Genomic DNA, 17877 nt, shown 5'->3' on the forward strand with positions numbered 1-17877 from the left:
TCCCTTTAAGTGTTGAGTTGAAGTAGGATAGCCTTTATAATTATTATCCTATAGAAATTCAGTTTCAGCTTCACTGATGGCTATGATGGTGAGTCTTGCTCAGGGAGTGGGACACTTTGACATAGACTGGGGTCAGCAAATAAACCAGAAACCCACTAAGCTACGGCCAATGGTGACCCATTGTCACCTGGGTTGCAAATACTATTGATTGTTACCATAAATTCATTGCTCAATGTTTCAAAATGTATGGATTTAATATTCATATGTTTCTCATTAGCCAGGTAAATAGCTACCTACATACAACAACTTTTATACAGTAATCATTTTGTGCATTTGATCATCTAATCACTGTCTGTCCGTTTTCTTTATGTATTTATTTTATTAGTAACCATGACAGAAGACATCTTACATTTTATTTATTTTTCTTTTACCACAGTTTGTGGTTATTAGTACAGTTGATGAAATTGGAATGACAATCAAGAATATGCCATACAGGCTCAAGTTAAGTATGATTACACTTTACTGAGATCAATGGTGAGTTTGTCATTAGAAGTAGGGGGTGGGATCAGATCTGTCACACATCTGAACATGGACGTGAGAACCGATTCCAGGGTAGACGCTCTGCATGGGTAACATGGTTCCAATCCTCTGCCCTTTCCTCACAGTGCCACTGGTTCTGTCTGGTTTCACGTAGAACAGCTTGAAACACAGGCCTAGAGCACAGGAAAAATAAATGAACCGTGAAAACAATTCACAAATAGTGGTGTGTGTCACAAATAATTCGGGTGTTATATATAATTATTATATATGATATAATTCCAAAGAAAATATGTTGTTCAGTATACCTGACTGCTTGCCATGTTGTGCAGTAATATAGAAAAGTGTGATGCATTGCAATGTATATCATAGAATCAAATTGAATCGTTACTTGGTGAAATGTAATCGAAATTAATTGTGAGGGCATGTAGTGGCAATGCACACCTCTATTAATCAATTGTTCAGTAGGCCTACAATAATTAACCAATTAGGTTCAACTTCCTAATTGGTTAATCATTATTAATAATAATAATAATAATAATAATAATAATAATAATAAACTGTCTGAAAGTTACTAAGCCAAATTCCAGTACATTCAAGTTAAAATGATTGTGACTGGACTCAACTCTCTGCATGACTGCAGGATTGAGGAATCGGCTTGCACAGACATCTGCGCCTGGTCAGCTAACCCCGGGACAGATGTTACAGTTATCTGTTCAAGGATTATATTAGGCCTTGTGTATAGAAACTGTGACTGAAAGAACAATGGACGATCTGTACTCAATGTCTTAGTGGCTTATAAATGCATTTATAACAGACCAACCTGCTCCTCTGAGGTTGATTCCATGATTAATTAATGGTTGCGTGGGGGGTTTAAACGGGGGGCTGTAAACGGTGAGTGGGCCAGTGAGGGTAACGTCAAATGGAGCAATAACGGTGTCTCCATCACGACACGCGATGTCCAGGCCCAGGTGAGGTCTACCAGGCCTGAGCACGGAGAGACAAATGGTTATTCACACACTTCACTTTACAGTAGCCTTATCACTGTTTCCCAAACAGTGTTAAGGCTGAATTGGTCACAGACCAATTTCACAACTCAAGTAAAAACCCTATTTTCTTTTCCTACATTTAAAAAATATATATTTCAAAATATAAATAAAAAAATATATATTTTTAATTATTATTAAAATAATTGTTATGAATTCTAAAACAAACAAACAAACAAACAATCAAATCGAAGAAATTCCATGACAAAAAAAACCTTAAAAGTTTGGGAATCACTACCTTAAATGGTGTGCAAGTATGATATTCTCCCTTCCAAATAAAGTATGAATAATGCTTAAATAAAGGCACTGTAATGCGTTAACTAATTTGTGTGATGCCGCAAGATTCCAGAAAACCCTGACCCCGTCTTAGCAAATCCACAGTGTCTTTTACTGATAACAATAACATGCTCTGTTTATACTGCATGCTTCAACTGGTGAACTCATGGTTGCCAAGCGTTGTGTACTCTTTGTTTATTAAGACAAAGTGCTAGGCATGGTTGAAAGTGTGGTTGCCTTACCGATCTGCCCCGTAGTGCCCACATCCATGTTTCGGGTCACACGTTCTCCTTGCATTGCTGGGGTTTCCACGGCAGAGCTGGCCAAACTTCACGCTCTCACACACATGCACCACAGCTAAACGCATGCATGCACGCACACACACACACACACACACACACACACACACACACACACACACACACATTATATTGTATGTATTATAACCATGATATTATATTACGATATCATGTTCTCTTATCACAGGGAAACTTTTTTACTCAGACTTTCAGACTGTCCTTGCTGATCATCTTGGACAAAGATTTTTGTTTGTTCACAATTAATGTTTCTCTTTGTTAGATGCCAACAAGAGCTAAAAACACATTTTAAGCCATTTCTAGGGCTTCTAAGTATACTAACCCACTTCAAAATAGGCCTACTGTGTGAACATTCCCTTTGCCATGGATTAAAATTCTGTAGGCCTACTTACCCACAAGGACTGCAGCCAACAGCAGAATACATGTTTTCATGGTGTTCTGGATCACTTGCAGAAGGTATCGTATAGTATCAAAGTTCTCCGTATGGCCTGTGTGTCTAATCACACTTTATATAGGAAAATTATTTCAATGGCAACACCCATTTTATCCTTGCTCTTGCAACAGAGTATATAAAAACGACAGTGTCATAATCACTCTTACTGGAAATTCAAGAGTTCACTTTTGATAATGATAATATGATGATAATAAATGATAATAATGTCTAATCACACTTTATATAGGCCAATTTGTCAATGGCAACACCCATTTTATCCTTGCTCTTGCAACAGAGTATATAAAAACGACACCCTTACTGGAAATTCAGTTCACTCTTTAATGCTGTATTTCCCCCTATTATGCTTTGTTTAGCGAGGTTTGTGGAATTTCCCTTTATCATTGATCTATTGTGTTATTATTATTATTATTATGCTCAGAATTGTTCCCTGGAACAACATTTTGTATGCACATATCATTGAGGCATGCTGCACAATTGCAATTCTTACTTATTTGATTTCTCTATACTTCTCTTTTAATACTTCCTTACTTCTCTTTTAAGATTCAAGAAATGGAAATACATTCTGCATAAGGTAGAATTTAACAATATTTCTCTAGAAAAAGAGGAAGACCATTGTTTGTTCTGTAGGAAGTTGGAACATTAAAGATATGATGGTGGAAAAGAAAGGTTACATCAGAAGGCACTGGCAACTGGCAAGTCATATTGATAAACAAATGACAAGACAAAGACAAACAGAAAGACAAATATGTTTCCATGCCCGGGGGCAGAGTCCAGCACCGTGACCTCGCCAGAGGGAAACATTGAGCAATAAAGGAATTTCCTGCTTCTTTCATATTGTGCTGCTACAGTATTTAGAACTCCTATATTCTTTATGGTTTCCAATTAACCATATTTCAGAGATATAATTGTGACCTTTCTGAAGACGATTTCTTTCAGTAGTCAGTGTTTTTCAAATGATTGTACTGTGGGGGGAATGAATACATTATATCATAGTTATAAAGTGATACATTGTTTATAAAATATAAAATGTTTTATGTTGGCCCACACATTGAATGCATACATGTCAGTGCTGAAAAACATGAATACAGAAACAATTCTCCATTCCAAGGCAAAGAAAATAGTTATATTGAGGAATTAGATTGGTTTGTTTTCTGTTCCAAATTGACAAAGCTATTGTGGAAAAGAACAGTAAGATACATATATTGCTCTTTTAATTTACTGCATTTATGATCTAAAAATAATATATACAAAATGTATTAGACTTTTTTCAAAGATAAATGCACAGCAAAAACATAGCATGACATTGCAAGTCCTAGCATAAAATAGACAAATCAAAGATTGTATAGTATTTCTACATTTCTCCTTCCCCTTGCCGCTCCTCTTCTTGCTCCTCCCCTTGACCCTCTTGCTCCTCCCCTTTCCCCTCTTGCTCCTCCCCTTTCCCCTCTTGCTCCTCCCCTGGCCGCTCTTGCTCCTCCCCTTCCTCCTCTTCCTCTTCTTTCTCCTGCAGAAACAGAGGGTGAAACAGCTTGAGAATCAGTAATAAATAATCAACAGAGCCTGTCCATGGGGCATATTCTGCAGTAGATCGTTCCTGATCATTCAAGGTTCAAGGTCTTTATTATTATATGAATGTCCCAGAAGGGCAATTAGGTTTACAGCAAGAGTAGTGGTTTAAAACATACAAAAATACAAACAATACAGGACAATGAGACACCGTAGCATAAACAGAGGTCTGGGCACATCTAGTGCAGGTATAGAATCAAAGATAAAAAATAAGAAAGGCTACAACGTGCTTGGTTTTGGAGTGCCAGATGGCCTGGGTTTGCCACATCAGCACAATCCATTCAATGTCAGGTTAGCTAGCCTGTCAATCGTAAAAAACTTGACCTTCAAATAATTCCCTATGCTTGTCTAACCTACGTGTCATGTTAAACTCCAGCCATCTGCCTGCACACACAGGCAAAAAACTTTAAAACACAGGACATTTCTAACATTAATATTTGACTTAAAAACCCTGTTGTATGAACCACTTTTACCACACGTCTTAGTGTCCTGGGAGCAGGGCTCTGGGGCACTTTGAACACCGGCTGCTCTCTGTCATTGTCCCGTGTCTCTGAAGTGTCTCTACCGTGGCGTGAACAGAACCACACTGTAGCACTGACCACAGCCAGCAGGGTGAGCAAGGCTCCAGCTGCCACAGTGTTGAAGGACAAGTCTGAATGAGAAAGTGCACAAAGAAAGGTCACTTCAGTGATCGAGGATTTCAGCTATACTGTACATTTTCAAATGTTTTAGAAGCTCTGCTTGAACAGAGAGCACACAATGAACTCTGACTCTTTGGTCATATATTTTTCTTACCATATCTTACCATAATATGGATATGCCAATATCTGTGGATCCATTGCTCCATGAAAGATGACGAGATAGGAGATGCAGTGGTTGGAGTATCACCTGCAGATTTTAAGAGTTTATATATGTTTAATTCAAAACGTCTGTCGTTGTGTTACTCTGTTTGAGACTATATAAAAAGAAAATATAATATAAAAGAAAAAATAATTCCTGCACACCTTCCAAGAAGGCTGATCTTGACGAAGGTCTTGTGTGATAGAAACATTTTAATAAATGCAGTGCAGAAGTGATCTAATGTGTGCTGATATACTTTTTCGATGTAGCCTACTTATGGGGCTTTGGATTCCCTGCACCACAGAAGACGGTATAAAGCAGTATGCTGTGTGCAAAGTTGCACATGAATAAATGTAAACTAAGCATAGGATACGGGTAGAGTCCATGGTTTGAAGCAATGAAAACAACACAAACTAGACTTTGGAAAAATGTCAAGTGACATTTTCTACCTCAGCCTAGTGGGAATATGCATGCACAATTTCACTACAATCGGACGTTGTGTTAATGTTTTGCAGCATTTTGTACAAAACGGGCCATTCCTGAAAAGTTTGGAAGCCAATGTTAGCCAATCAGGATGGAATATGAGAAAACTCATGTGGCATTTCTTCCTGCCTAGTGGGAATGTGCATGCAAAAGCACTGGGTTCATGATTTCAGGCCAACTTTGGAAGGCAATCTTAGCCAATGGGGATGGAATATGGGGAAGCGGACAGGTCCGTGTCGATCACATGACTATAGAGAATAGAGATAGTGTATACCGAGTTGTGTGATGCATGGATGTGTATATAAAGAGACATGTTTTGCAAAAATCTGTCTCATGGTGGCGCTATAACAGGCCATTTTGGAAAGATTGGGGCAGAGGTTCATCGTTGGCATCCAGGGAATGTGTGTGCACAGTTTGGCATTGACCGGACCAATGGTGCCGGAGATTAGCTGGTAACAGACTGATGGAGTGCAAAACACAGCTACCGGTATGTCATGAACATTTTGATATTTCAAAGTGTCACTTGACAAGTTGCTCTTACTTTCTTGTTGACCTAAAATAACCCTGAAGCCAGGGCCCTGAAACCTTGACCATAAACCGCTTTTCTTTACTCTGCGTCTAGCTGTGTTAACTGCTATGTATGTATGTATGTAGTAACAAACATTGTCCACTAGATGGCAGACAACACCCAGTCAGCCTGTCACATACTGTACAATACATCATAAAATGCCTTTTAAAATATTAATGTTGTATTTTGAATGAATTGAGCATGGTAACAAATCTGCAATGTTGCTGGTAGTTATAGTTTCCAGAAACACACTGGGACATATCGCTGCTAAAGAAAATAGAAAAGAAAGGCATGATCACTGGGTTGCGTGAGCGAGTGTGTTAATAGCACATTAAGCACCTTGTCACAGGTGCTTATGCTGTTGAGTGTACTGTACAAGCATGCTCTTTGGGGTATGTCAATAAGTGCATTCATTTAACAATTAGAATTATGCTGAAATCAATGTGTATAGGCCACAGTAGCTCTCACAGTAGAATGTGAATCATTGTTTGTTTCATGATGAATGCAAATTATGAATGTTCAAGCCATAGGACAATCTAACCAGTCTGTTCTGAGCAGATATCACAGGAGATATTTTGTCGTTATTTCTTGTGTAGCAACATGTAGCACAATACTTCATACAATCTAATGAGTCAACCTTTGGCACAGCAAAATGTCACAAAACCAGTTGTATTACTCACATTATGACATTAAATAAATTGCACAATGTACTTGACATTGCTGAATTTGTGTGATAGTGAAGCTGTAAATGAGACAGAGCCTACCTTAAGGAATCTACTATCCTATGTGTTCTTGTTGTGGCATACACAGGCGGACAGTAACGGTTGTCCTGGGTGTCACTCATTTCTCAACCCCATGGGGCTGTGGTGTCATGATAGCTCTTATCAAAGGGCTACATTCGGTAGGTCTATAGAACAGCGACTTCCAACCTGTGGGCCGGGGACCACTGGTGGGTCAATATTGCAAGTGGGCCCCCAAATAAATGGCAAAACTCTTAAGATTTTAATGATATTATATAACGTTAATACAAAAAATACAAATAAAAAGATGAATGTTATGTTTATTCAACTTTCAGCATGATCACAGGTTTTAAAAGACAGAGGTGCCATTAAAACACAATTATTTTGCCGATCACAGATATAAAACTTCAAATCTAAAATGCAATAGCCTATCTAAAAATCCAAATGGTGTAAGACTCAAATCAAAAATCCACTATCATTTAATCTCACGGTATTTCTTCCTAAAAGCCTAAAAACCTGTGACACTGATAAATTGGAACTTAAGTTTACTAGATCAGTTCCATTGATCCAATTTGGAACACGGTTGATAGATAGATTGATTGATTGATCATTAATAAACTGTGGTCAGATGGGTGGGCCACAAACACTTTTACAAGTGGGCCCTAAATGTGATCCAGGAAGGTTTGGGAACCCCCTGCTCTAGAAAAGTCATTGAGTCTGCAGCTTGGAAGATGAAAGGAGGTAGTATGGACGTCCCTTAAATCTTTGATAAGATCCTGTTTTAGACTAAAAACACTCAAAGCTTTCTAAGAGAAATGACTTGTGTTGGTTCAGGGAGTGGTCAGTGGTTGGCGGTATACCAGTACTGCCTTGTTTCCTGTCGTGTGTGTGTGTGTGTGTGTGTGTGTGTGTGTGTGTGTGTGTGTGTGTGTGTGTGTGTGTGTGTGTGTGTGTGTGTGTGTGTGTGTGTGTGTGTGTGTGTGTGTGTGTGTGTGTGTGTGTGTGTGTGTGTGTGTGTGTGTGTGTGCGTGCGCGCGCGCGCGTGCGTGCGTGCGCGTGCGTGCGTGCGTGCGTGCTGGCTCTCTCTTTTGAGTAACCATCCTGTGGGATAAAAAACCAAGTGTGAGATGAAATGTTGAGGACATATTAATGAGCCTCTGCTTTCTTTGACTATTTTCACATCATTAAACTATATAGTCTACACGGTAAACTGAGTTACTGACCTTTTTGTTTTAATAGAAAAATGTACATTTGATCCTTTGTCTCGAAATTCGCACACATACAGTACTAGCATATAACATACATTGTATCTTGCAGACAAAGAATCCGCACAAAATCCTGTATCAAGATATACGTTTGTTGTCTCAATGTTGAAAGCTAACTTCAATCAAGTGTACAGGTTTATTTTAGTTTGTCTTTTTTTTGTCATCCATCAAAAACCTTTGAGCCTGTGTGTTGGCCTCTGTTTCATAACCAAGTAGGCATTACACTGAGGAGACTCCAAATGGATTATGTTTCATAACCAAGTAGGCATTACACTGAGGAGACTCCAAATGGATTATCACTGTATACCTAAAATAGGACATTTTTATGGTCAACCGGTTGCATATACAAATGCATAGGCTACAAATTACGTAGGCTAAGTTGCCATAATATTTACTGTAACACTGACATCTTCAATTAACTACACAGTACAAAAACACACTACATCACTTGTGTGTGACTATATGATGACGATGCTGTTTATGGAAACCTCCAAGAGCCTCGTAACAGATTGTTGTGTGTTGTGTGCATAGAGTTATTATGGAAACCTCCAAGAGCCTCGTAACAGATTGTTGTGTGTTGTGTGCATAGAGTTATTGTATATATACTCTAAGGTTGTGTGTCATTCAAATACTGGGACAAACAGTTCCAACAGAGGGACAGTAATAGTATACAGAACACACTGGTCTGGATGTGTGTGTACATAGAATGTAAACAAGGGGGCCTGGGCCACGGCTCAGGTGGTCCGGCCTGGCGGCATGTCGCGGGTTCAGGTCCCGAGCCCGTCGGCCTTTGCTACATGTCTTCCCCGGTCTCTCTCCCTCTTTCCTGTCTAGTTACTGTACCCTATATCAATAGAGGCAAAAAGAAAAGAAAAGGGGACGAATGTGAAGAGGTGTGTGGCTTTAAACAGTTTGGTCCTAACACAATTAATGTAAGCTGTCTTGCAAACGTATACATGAGACAGTCCCACACATAACACAACCCAACCAGCCTAACATCAGACTAGCTTGAAAGTTCACTCTGTCCACATTTTGTCATCTTCCCTCTGTGGAGTTACAAGATAATTAACTTTAACCTCCTAAAACCCTATACTTCATTGACCGGAGTCCCCCAGGGGTCTATAAGGCCCCTTCCCTTTGCACCCTCTATCCCATTGCCGAAAATAACCAATATACAAGCTCGCCACAACACAAAGGTAGATTGGCTGTTTTGGCAGAATGTTCACCCCAGGATCCTGGATACGGGTTTAGGTTGTTAAGCAACATCGCTATCAAAAGTCCCTTGTCGGCTGGATTTGGACAGCAAGGTCATCTTTGATCTTTTCCCTGAAGAAGATGAATACATCTGGTTTCCTGATGATGATGACGACGTCAGAGTCTTAGAGTCACCACTGCAACACAAGGCGTTCCTCACTTTTCCCCTGAAGTCGTCCGACACATAGTAGAAGATGAACGGATCGATGCAACTGTTGAACGTGCTAACTGCTAAGCTAACCATGTAGGGTAGGTAGATATCCTCTCCATCGCCTATCAGGGAGCTGTCATTGTAGGTTAGGAGAAGAAGGATATTGCATGGCAGCAAGCACACAATGAACACCACCAAGACCAACACTGTCACTCTCACCGCATGGGCGTAGCGCTCGCCTCCGGCCACCAGGGTGCGCAATACGGAACCGTAGCAGAACAGGATGACAAGGAAGGGTAGCAGGAAGCATACAGTGAAGATGGTCATGAAATAGGGCAGGAAGTAGTTCTCCTGCTCTTCCTCAGGAAGGGCGTCGTGGCAGGTGGTTATTTGCAGCTCGTCCAACACGTACGATTGCTGAGACATCAGCAGCGGCAGCATGGCGGCTACCACCACTACCCACACCCCCACGCTCATGTAGAGAGACATACGCTTGCTGCGTAGAGTCTTCGCACCAAATGGGTGCACCAGTGCTATGTAGCGGTCTAATGCCACCAGCATAAGGCACAGCACGCAGCCATACATGTTCCCGTAGAACAGCGCCATGACGACGCGACAGAAAGGCTCGCCAAATTCCCAGTTGTTTCCCTTGAAGTGGTACACGATGCGAAAGGGGAGCACGAGCAGGAGCATGAGGTCGGTGGCCGTGAGGTTTATGAGCAGCGTGGTGGACGGCAGTCTCTTCGTCCTGAACACCAGAATCCACAGAGCCAGCAGGTTGGCCGGCAGGCCCACGGTGAAGGCCATCAGGTAGAGGACGGGGATGTAGAGGTTGGTGGAGGGTGCCTGGATCTGTTTCAGCGACTTCTCTGTCAGGGTGGTGAAGTTGCACTTCGTTATATGCTTGAAAGCCCTTAGACCTGTGTTGAATGGATGAGATAGAATGAATGGTTTAGTTGAGCAAATAATTCGGAACTCCTAGAATTGATTATTTTCAACAACATGTACTGTATGTCTCATGTATATAAAGTAGTTTTTTTTACAGCATCATGAAAACCCCTTAGTTTGACACGTCACATGCTAGATAAAGCATGATGACATTTTGAATATTTTGCCTTCTATAGGTTGTTAATGGTATGGTCACATATTATGCCAATTATGAAAATTGCTCAACATATACAAGGTAGCATCCGGCAGTTTCTACATGCTGGGGACCCATACTAAACATTTCTAACATAAAACGTTGGTGTACTCAACATGTCCGGGTACATTTTCTGGCTACTAGGCTAACTGCTTGATCATACAATGCAGGTGGAAAGCGATGACAGACATTCCTTTAATAAAAAGCACACTTTCTTCACATCATTCCATCAACATCATGGAAAAATATGTGAACTGATTCACTGTGTTCCCTGTGTCTGTACGACCTACTAGAAACATGCCGTCAGAATATTAATACATTGGCAGATTTAATTAATAATTAGTATTTCGTTAGTATATGGAAAACAAAACAGATTAAAGCACACAGCCGTGAGATGTTCCTGCATCAGTGTTAGTTCCACTGCACCTCACTCTATGTGGTCGATCTGAGGAACTCTAAAATCCTCTCTCATTTATTCAGAGTATCTGTAGAGTACATCAAAGTATAGCTTATTTCGGCTACAAGCGGAACTAAAATCTAGCTAAAATGTTGTTTAATGGGTAATGCAACGTAATCCAATTAAGTTGATCATTTCCGGCCCCATCCATGTCTGTGCTAGAGAAAGCTTTGGTTAATGACCCATTCGGAAGGGGGATAATATCAGATTTCTATGCTCTATTGGTTGACTTTTCTCCGGAATCCTCGGAAGATAGACTTAATGCCTGGAGAACAGATGTTCAGGAGGATTTAACAGTGGAACAATGGAGTACGGCTTGTGCACAAGCTCAATCGTATTAATATCACTATAGTCCAAGATTAAGTAAATTTAAAGCAATTGACAATTTAAAATAAATAATTAAATAATTATACTGTATACGTGATAACATATTTTATTTCAGTTTATATACTTTTTTTTCATCGGATATCGATGATTTATTTGTCTTTGAAAAACTAAAAAGGGATCCAGAATAATTCTAAATCGATAAAACTGTATTTCTTTTATAGATAGAAACTTGTACCATACTTCATAATGCTACTTTTTTACATGCATAAAGTAGGTGGTAGCAAATAGCTAAACCTAATAATTCAACATTTCAAACGTTCCTTCACAGAGCTGAGATTTGACCGTTTGTAGCGGTCGACAGTACTTGCACGCTCTGCTTGCACACTAGTAGGCCATTTATGGCCTACTAGTGTGCAACAAGCTAGTATGCACTCGACAGAGTGCAGTTCTAGTTTTATCTGTATCTTGTTTTTTTGTTGTTGCCCCCTGCATCTCTTCCCGAAAAGGACTACAATGGAAATTGACTTTTTGTGCATTTGTCCTTTTGAATTAATTTTCAATAATGTATTCCAGCTGTCTAGAGCTGTCTCAAAAGCTCTTCTCCTTTAAAGGAAATTGTGGCATGTATCTGGTTTAAAAACAACAATAAATAAATTGTTAGTCCCCGGAGAGACCCCAAAGGAGCCTTACGATGACCGTTGCTCTCTCAAAAGTCAGTCAACACTATGCTGTTGACTGCACTTGAAAGCTCTTTACATCATTACTGTCCGAAGATCACGATACATTTATAACCCGAAGCATGTTTCCTCGTAAGGGTTTTATTTTTGGGGCGGAGTGAAAAATAATGCTCCAACAAATTATCAATTATGATTTTATTTTGTAAAGTTACAATGATGGCTAATATCATCAGTGATTTGCCATAGTGAGTTATGCTTTGTTCATCACTTAAATACTGGAAATCTCATTTTTGAATAGAACTATTGGAACCCATGCTTTATAACCATGTCTCAACCTTGTTGTGGGACAGTAGGTATTCATAAACAGCAATTGTGTGTACTACTAAATGTCTTATTATCTGACTTGACACTAGATTACTATTATTAGAACTAGAAAATGTGCTCTGTAGACTAGAGCATAATATATCTCTGCTGCCCGGAGAAAACCTCATAACTCCAAAATGTTCATTTTTAAGGAAACACTGCCAGGCTGGATTACCAGCCAAGGTGCCTGGACCACTGAGCCAGCAGACAGTTTGAGGGTCCAATGTCCACACTCCCGTTTTTGCCAATCAATGTGACAAGGTAATCAGTGCAACTTTCGTGTTGTTCAAATCCATTTCTGCTAACATTTTGCTAACAGACAGACCAACTGACAAAAACATTACGTCCTTGGTGGAGGTAATACGCTAAACAGGAAACATTACGATCAGAGCATAATTATGTCACCTGCATTTCCACAGTACTTTACTGGTCAGTGACTTGTGTGTGACACACACACACACACACACACACACACACACACACACACACACACACACACACACACACACACACACACTCTGGCCTACAGTACTGTATACATCTGAACTCTGCCTCCAGCTAAGTGGACAGTCATTAAGTGCTAACAACATAATTGGGGGTAATAGTTTGAACATAACACACCATTGCATGAAAATTGTAGGAAAATTCCACTGAAAAGTATGGCATGACTGGTAGGGGGCCCATGTCTCATGTAAACTATCGCAATGACTGGTAGGGGGCCTGTCTCATGTAAACTATCGCAATGACTAGCAGGGGGCCTGTCTCATGTAGACTATCGTATCATGACTGGCCTGTCTCATGTAGACTATCAACAAAATCAAAATCAACATAAACAAAATCACAGCAATAAAATAATACCGGTATATGCACTCTCCCTCTTTTGCTTTCTCCCCTTTCCCTCTTTATCTCTCTAGCTTTCTGATTGCTTTCACCTCACCTCTTTCTTTCTTTCTTTTTTGATACAGTATGTTTCCTTACACATACTCAGAAAACATGCATACAGTACATTAGCCTCCATCTAAAGTGAGGACAAGAAAGCAAGGGATTCGAACTCACGGATACCCATTCCTGAACACTCCTCCGTAGAGTTGGATGAACATCCAGTGAAGTGAACCGACAGGAAGGCGAGTAAGGACAGGGTCCAGACGAGCCCAGGCAGACGCATGGTGCTGCTGGCGAATGTCATTGTAAAGTTCCCACACAAACTGCAAGAAAACTGCAGTTAACCTCAGATTACAGTTTACAAGCAAGGGACGAATCCTCTCTCTGTTCCCCTTTCCACCGATATGTTCTATAACCACTGTCAGCTGTGAGGGAGGAGTGAAAGTTGAATTCAGTCTGATGCCTTGGCTCAGACCCTGTCCACGTTCAGTTGACAATGCTTGTTCCTTCTCCCTCGTCTCCTCGATATGCTCAGCAAGTCGACTTCAACAGACTGATTCAGCTCAGAACTCTGCTAATGGAACCCAGCTGTGGGGACCTATGACATGTGGTTGCGTATGTGTGATATGTGTGCATGCGTGTGTGCGAGAGAGAGAGAGAGAGAGAGAGAGAGAGAGAGAGAGGGAGAGAGAGGGAGAGAGAGGGAGAGAGGGAGAGAGGGAGAGAGAGAGAGAGAGAGAGAGAGAGAGAGAGAGAGAGAGAGAGAGAGAGAGAGAGAGTTGGAATTTCAGCCTTGCTTACTCATATGGAAACACAAGCATCCAGTGTGACTTATAACAGGAAATATGACTGTTTGACCTCTGGGGAATTATGACTGTTTGACCTCTGGGGGCTACCGTGATGTATACACAATTACACAGTGACCCCACATACTCTCTATGACAGATTTCCACTCCGGCCTAAGTGACCTCTGTCTTTGTTCTCTATCCAATCTACATCTCTATCTCCATTCCTTCCTTCCTTCCTCTCCTCCTCCCTCTCTCCCTCTATTTCTCTTCTTCTCCCTCGCTCACCATGCGTGCCTGTACCACGCAAGGCCAGATAAGCACATTTCCTGTATTCACAGTAGTTTTGTCTGTGCAAAACATCAGTTATGAAACAACTGTTTCTCATATTACTTTTTTCGACACACACTGAGAATGCAATTATTCTCAGAAAGCTCAATGTCTACTCTCTGTAGATTTTTACTTGACACATGCCATATTCCCAGGCTTTTTATTGCATAAAAAAATGCATCATTAGGCACTTTGTTTGAAATAGACACTCATGCTTTCCAAGGTGTGATTTGGGGTCATAAGGATCAATACAAAATTAATATCAACATCTTAAAACCAAAATGTTGAATTGTGAGTTTGAGCTCACATGCCCTTTTTGATCTACACAGAAGGGTGGAAACTAAGGGAAAGCCTGTGGCATCATGAAGGATTCCTCTTACTCTTTTCTAGGACTGTTTGACCCATTGCCTTCTACGGCTGAGGAGTATTAAAACCAGATCTACCCGGTTCTTTTTTCCACAGGCTGTTGCATTCCTGAACCGTCCCACCTGATCTATATACTGCTATATAGATTTATATATTTATTGAAATTTATTGAAAAGATTTCCAGCACAGGATGAAATCCTCTACGCCAGACTCACAACAGACATAAATACATATTTAAAATTCACAAGTACATACATACATACATAAATACATTCGTATTCTTTTTTTCTTTTTTTTTTACATAATACTCTTTCAAGTCCTGTATTTACCAGTCTATGACCTTACAAGCCAGCCCTATAGTTATACAAAAAACCTTTTGTTGACCAAAATTTGTCAAGTCTATTCTTAAAAGTATTGACTGAGGGAGCCTGGACCACTTCCTCCGGAAGTGTATTCCATGCTCTGACAGCTCTAAGTGTAAAGAAATTCTTTCTCTTTTCTGAGTGACAATTTAGTGGTAAGAGTTTAAGAGAATTCCCTCTTAACTCATACCTGCTGTCCCAAAAATGGACAACAGGCTCGGCTGTAAAGTCATATATCTGGTGAACAAGTTTATAGACCTCGATCATATCTCCTCTGTGCCTCCTGTACACTAACGTTGGTAACTGTAAGTGTCTTAACCTTTCTTCATATGACCTTTCTTTCAACCCTGGTATTAGTTTAGTAGCCCTTCTCTGAACCTTCTCTATTTTCTCTATGTATTTGATTTTGTAGGGGCACCAGACTGAGCTTGCAAATTCAAGATGTGATCTCACCAAGGATTTATATAACGGAATAAATAGTTCTTTTCGTAAATTTAAAAAGGTTCTTCTTATTATCGCCAACATGGAGTTTGCCTTTTTTACTTTTTCAGAGATGTGTATTTCAAATTCTAGTGAACTATCAACCACCACCCCTATATCCTTTTCTTCCTCTACTTGATGAATCACTAGATCTCCAACTGTATAATTAGCCAAGTTGTCAGTTCTTCTCCCAATGTGCAACTGTTTGCATTTATCTGGATTTAATTTCAGTAGCCACCTGTCACACCATTTGCTGGTACTTTGGAGGTCTGCTTGGAGTTGTGCTGTGTCTGTGTCATTGAGTATAGTTCTAAATATTTTTGTGTCGTCCGCAAAAAGGTAGACGTCGGATTGTATCTCACTTGGTAGATCGTTTATATAAATAACAAAAAGTACAGGTCCCAATACAGATCCCTGTGGGACTCCAGAGGTCACTGACTTCCAATCTGAAGTGGCTCCATTAACCACCACCTTTTGTTTCCTGTTACTGAGAAAGTCCTGTACCCAACCTATAACTCTGTTATCTATAAAGTAAGACCTTAACTTTGACACCAGTCTCTTATGGGGAACTTTATCAAAAGCTTTTTGGAAATCCATATAAATGCAGTCAACCGACTGTCCTCTATCTAAAGATGCTGACCATTTATCAAGAACTGTAAGAAGTTGAAGTGTGGTTGATCTTCCAGACATAAAGCCGTACTGGCTGTTACTAAAAAGTTTGTTGGACTTCATATGCTCTACAATGTGTGTCCTGATTAGTTTTTCCATTGTTTTACATATAACAGATGTCAGGCTGACAGGTCTGTAGTTCCCTGCCAGTGCCTTACTTCCTTTTTTAAATATTGCACTGATTTGTGCCTCTTTCCAACCACTTGGTAAAGTTGCTTCCTCCAGAGTTTTGTTAAATAGCAATGTTACTGGTTCAGCAATCACACAGGCTAGTTCTTTTACTATCCTAGGGTGTATTGCGTCTGGCCCGGGTGATTTGTAAATATTCATGCTCTGTAGCAGTTTTTTTGTGTCCTCAGTTGTTATTATAAACTGTTCTGCATGCTGAACTTCCACTCTTGGCAGTTCAGGTATAACATGCCCTTCAGGTTCATTCACAAATACACTACTAAAATAGTCTGAAAGTATTTCTGCCTTATCCGAGTCCTTCTCTGTTTTTGGGGAGTTCTTATTGTCTTGATTGACATATAGATCTCCTACTGTTGTTTTAATTTTTGTCCTTTTATTAATGTAGTCCCAAATAACCTTCGGTTTCAGTTTAGATTGTCTTGCTAACTCTTCTTCATATTGAATTCTCAGATTTCTTGTTCTCGTTCTCACACAGTTTCTCACTCTACGGTAATCTTTTTGTATCTCTGGATCTTTACTTTTCCTGGCCTTTTTCGCAAGAGCGTTTTTCTCCTTTATTTTATTTTTTATATAGCAGTAGTCTGCTGCTCTTACTATTTGTATGATCAGTTTTTTTTGCTTTCTTCTTCCTTAAAAAAAAGCCTACTGTTTTATGTGTTTCACTATGGCCCCAGGTACCCTAGCTATATTTGTTTTGTTTGTTCGCTTTTTGCATAACCTGTAAACATATACTTGCTTGCTTTCACATATGACAAACGCAGGGAATTAATACCTATACCCGATCTCATCTGCCTGGTTATTTTTATAATTTTATTCAGAAGGTAGTCAACCTCATGTGGATCTTAGCGGGAAGCGTTAATGTGGTGTCACGTCAACATTTTTGTAACTTCCACAGGCACTTGAGTTTTGAAAAATGTTGTATACCCCGAGACCCACACTGTCTACAGCATTGCCTCCCCATTCGAGAAATGAGCCTTCTGTTTAGGTAATGAAGAAACAGACAAGACACTTCCACCCAAATTCCCTCCATACATGGAATTGGCATATCTCAGACCAGTCATCCTTTGATATAATGATGTTAACTTCTGTTTCTTTATTATGTTGTTTTGTTCTCCATGAAGCTGAAATAACACCCTTAGCTAAGCAAATATCAGATCTTTGTTTTTGCGCCTTAATTTATTTTTATAGAGGGAGGATAGGTTACAGTATAGGCTGACAGGAAATGGGTAGGGAGATGGGGGTGACACGCAGTATCAGGAGTCGAACCCACGGCACACTGCCACACTGGATTACCAGCCAAGGTGCACAGACAGCTACGCCAGCCGGCCAGGCCCTGATATCAGATCTACAAG

At 40.1% G+C, this 17877-nt stretch overlaps 3 protein-coding genes and 1 long non-coding RNA gene across 5 annotated transcripts; 1 reads left to right on the forward strand and 3 right to left on the reverse strand.

Moving 5' to 3' along the window:
- Positions 1 to 410: 410 nt before the first annotated feature.
- On the reverse strand, positions 411 to 2129 carry LOC308322288 (leukocyte cell-derived chemotaxin-2-like; the record flags this gene model as incomplete). Its single annotated transcript, XM_080773490.1, has 3 exons — positions 411 to 713; positions 1361 to 1537; positions 2102 to 2129. The coding sequence occupies 3 exons, from the start codon at positions 2127 to 2129 to the stop codon at positions 547 to 549; spliced, it is 372 nt and encodes a 123-aa protein (XP_080629616.1). The 3' UTR covers positions 411 to 546.
- A 1509-nt stretch (positions 2130 to 3638) lies between these two features.
- LOC308322638 (uncharacterized protein) lies at positions 3639 to 6912 on the reverse strand. 2 transcript variants are annotated; one of them, XM_080774021.1, is made up of 5 exons: positions 6851 to 6868; positions 5201 to 5229; positions 5002 to 5084; positions 4670 to 4848; positions 3639 to 4134 (listed from the first exon to the last, which is right to left on the reverse strand). In XM_080774021.1, exons 3-5 carry the CDS (start codon positions 5033 to 5035, stop codon positions 3982 to 3984), a joined length of 366 nt encoding a protein of 121 aa, XP_080630147.1. In that variant the 5' UTR covers positions 5036 to 5084; positions 5201 to 5229; positions 6851 to 6868; the 3' UTR covers positions 3639 to 3981. The 2 variants fall into 2 exon arrangements, with proteins under 2 accessions (XP_080630147.1, XP_080630148.1); XM_080774022.1 differs by lacking the exon at positions 5201 to 5229 and having other exon boundaries at positions 6852 to 6912.
- A 256-nt stretch (positions 6913 to 7168) lies between these two features.
- Positions 7169 to 8881, forward strand: LOC308322364. Its single transcript, XR_013964701.1, has 3 exons — positions 7169 to 8308; positions 8358 to 8610; positions 8705 to 8881. It is a non-coding gene; the product is annotated as an uncharacterized lncRNA (long non-coding RNA).
- A 113-nt stretch (positions 8882 to 8994) lies between these two features.
- Positions 8995 to 13952, reverse strand: LOC308322363 (proteinase-activated receptor 4). The gene is made up of 2 exons (XM_080773569.1): positions 13519 to 13952; positions 8995 to 10417 (listed from the first exon to the last, which is right to left on the reverse strand). Exons 1-2 carry the CDS (start codon positions 13646 to 13648, stop codon positions 9348 to 9350), a joined length of 1200 nt encoding a protein of 399 aa, XP_080629695.1. The 5' UTR covers positions 13649 to 13952; the 3' UTR covers positions 8995 to 9347.
- Between the last annotated feature and the right edge of the window lie 3925 nt (positions 13953 to 17877).

The sequence above is a fragment of the Protomyctophum bolini genome, assembly GCF_963924005.1.
Source record: "Protomyctophum bolini genome assembly, chromosome: 10".
Lineage (NCBI taxonomy): Eukaryota > Metazoa > Chordata > Actinopteri > Myctophiformes > Myctophidae > Protomyctophum > Protomyctophum bolini.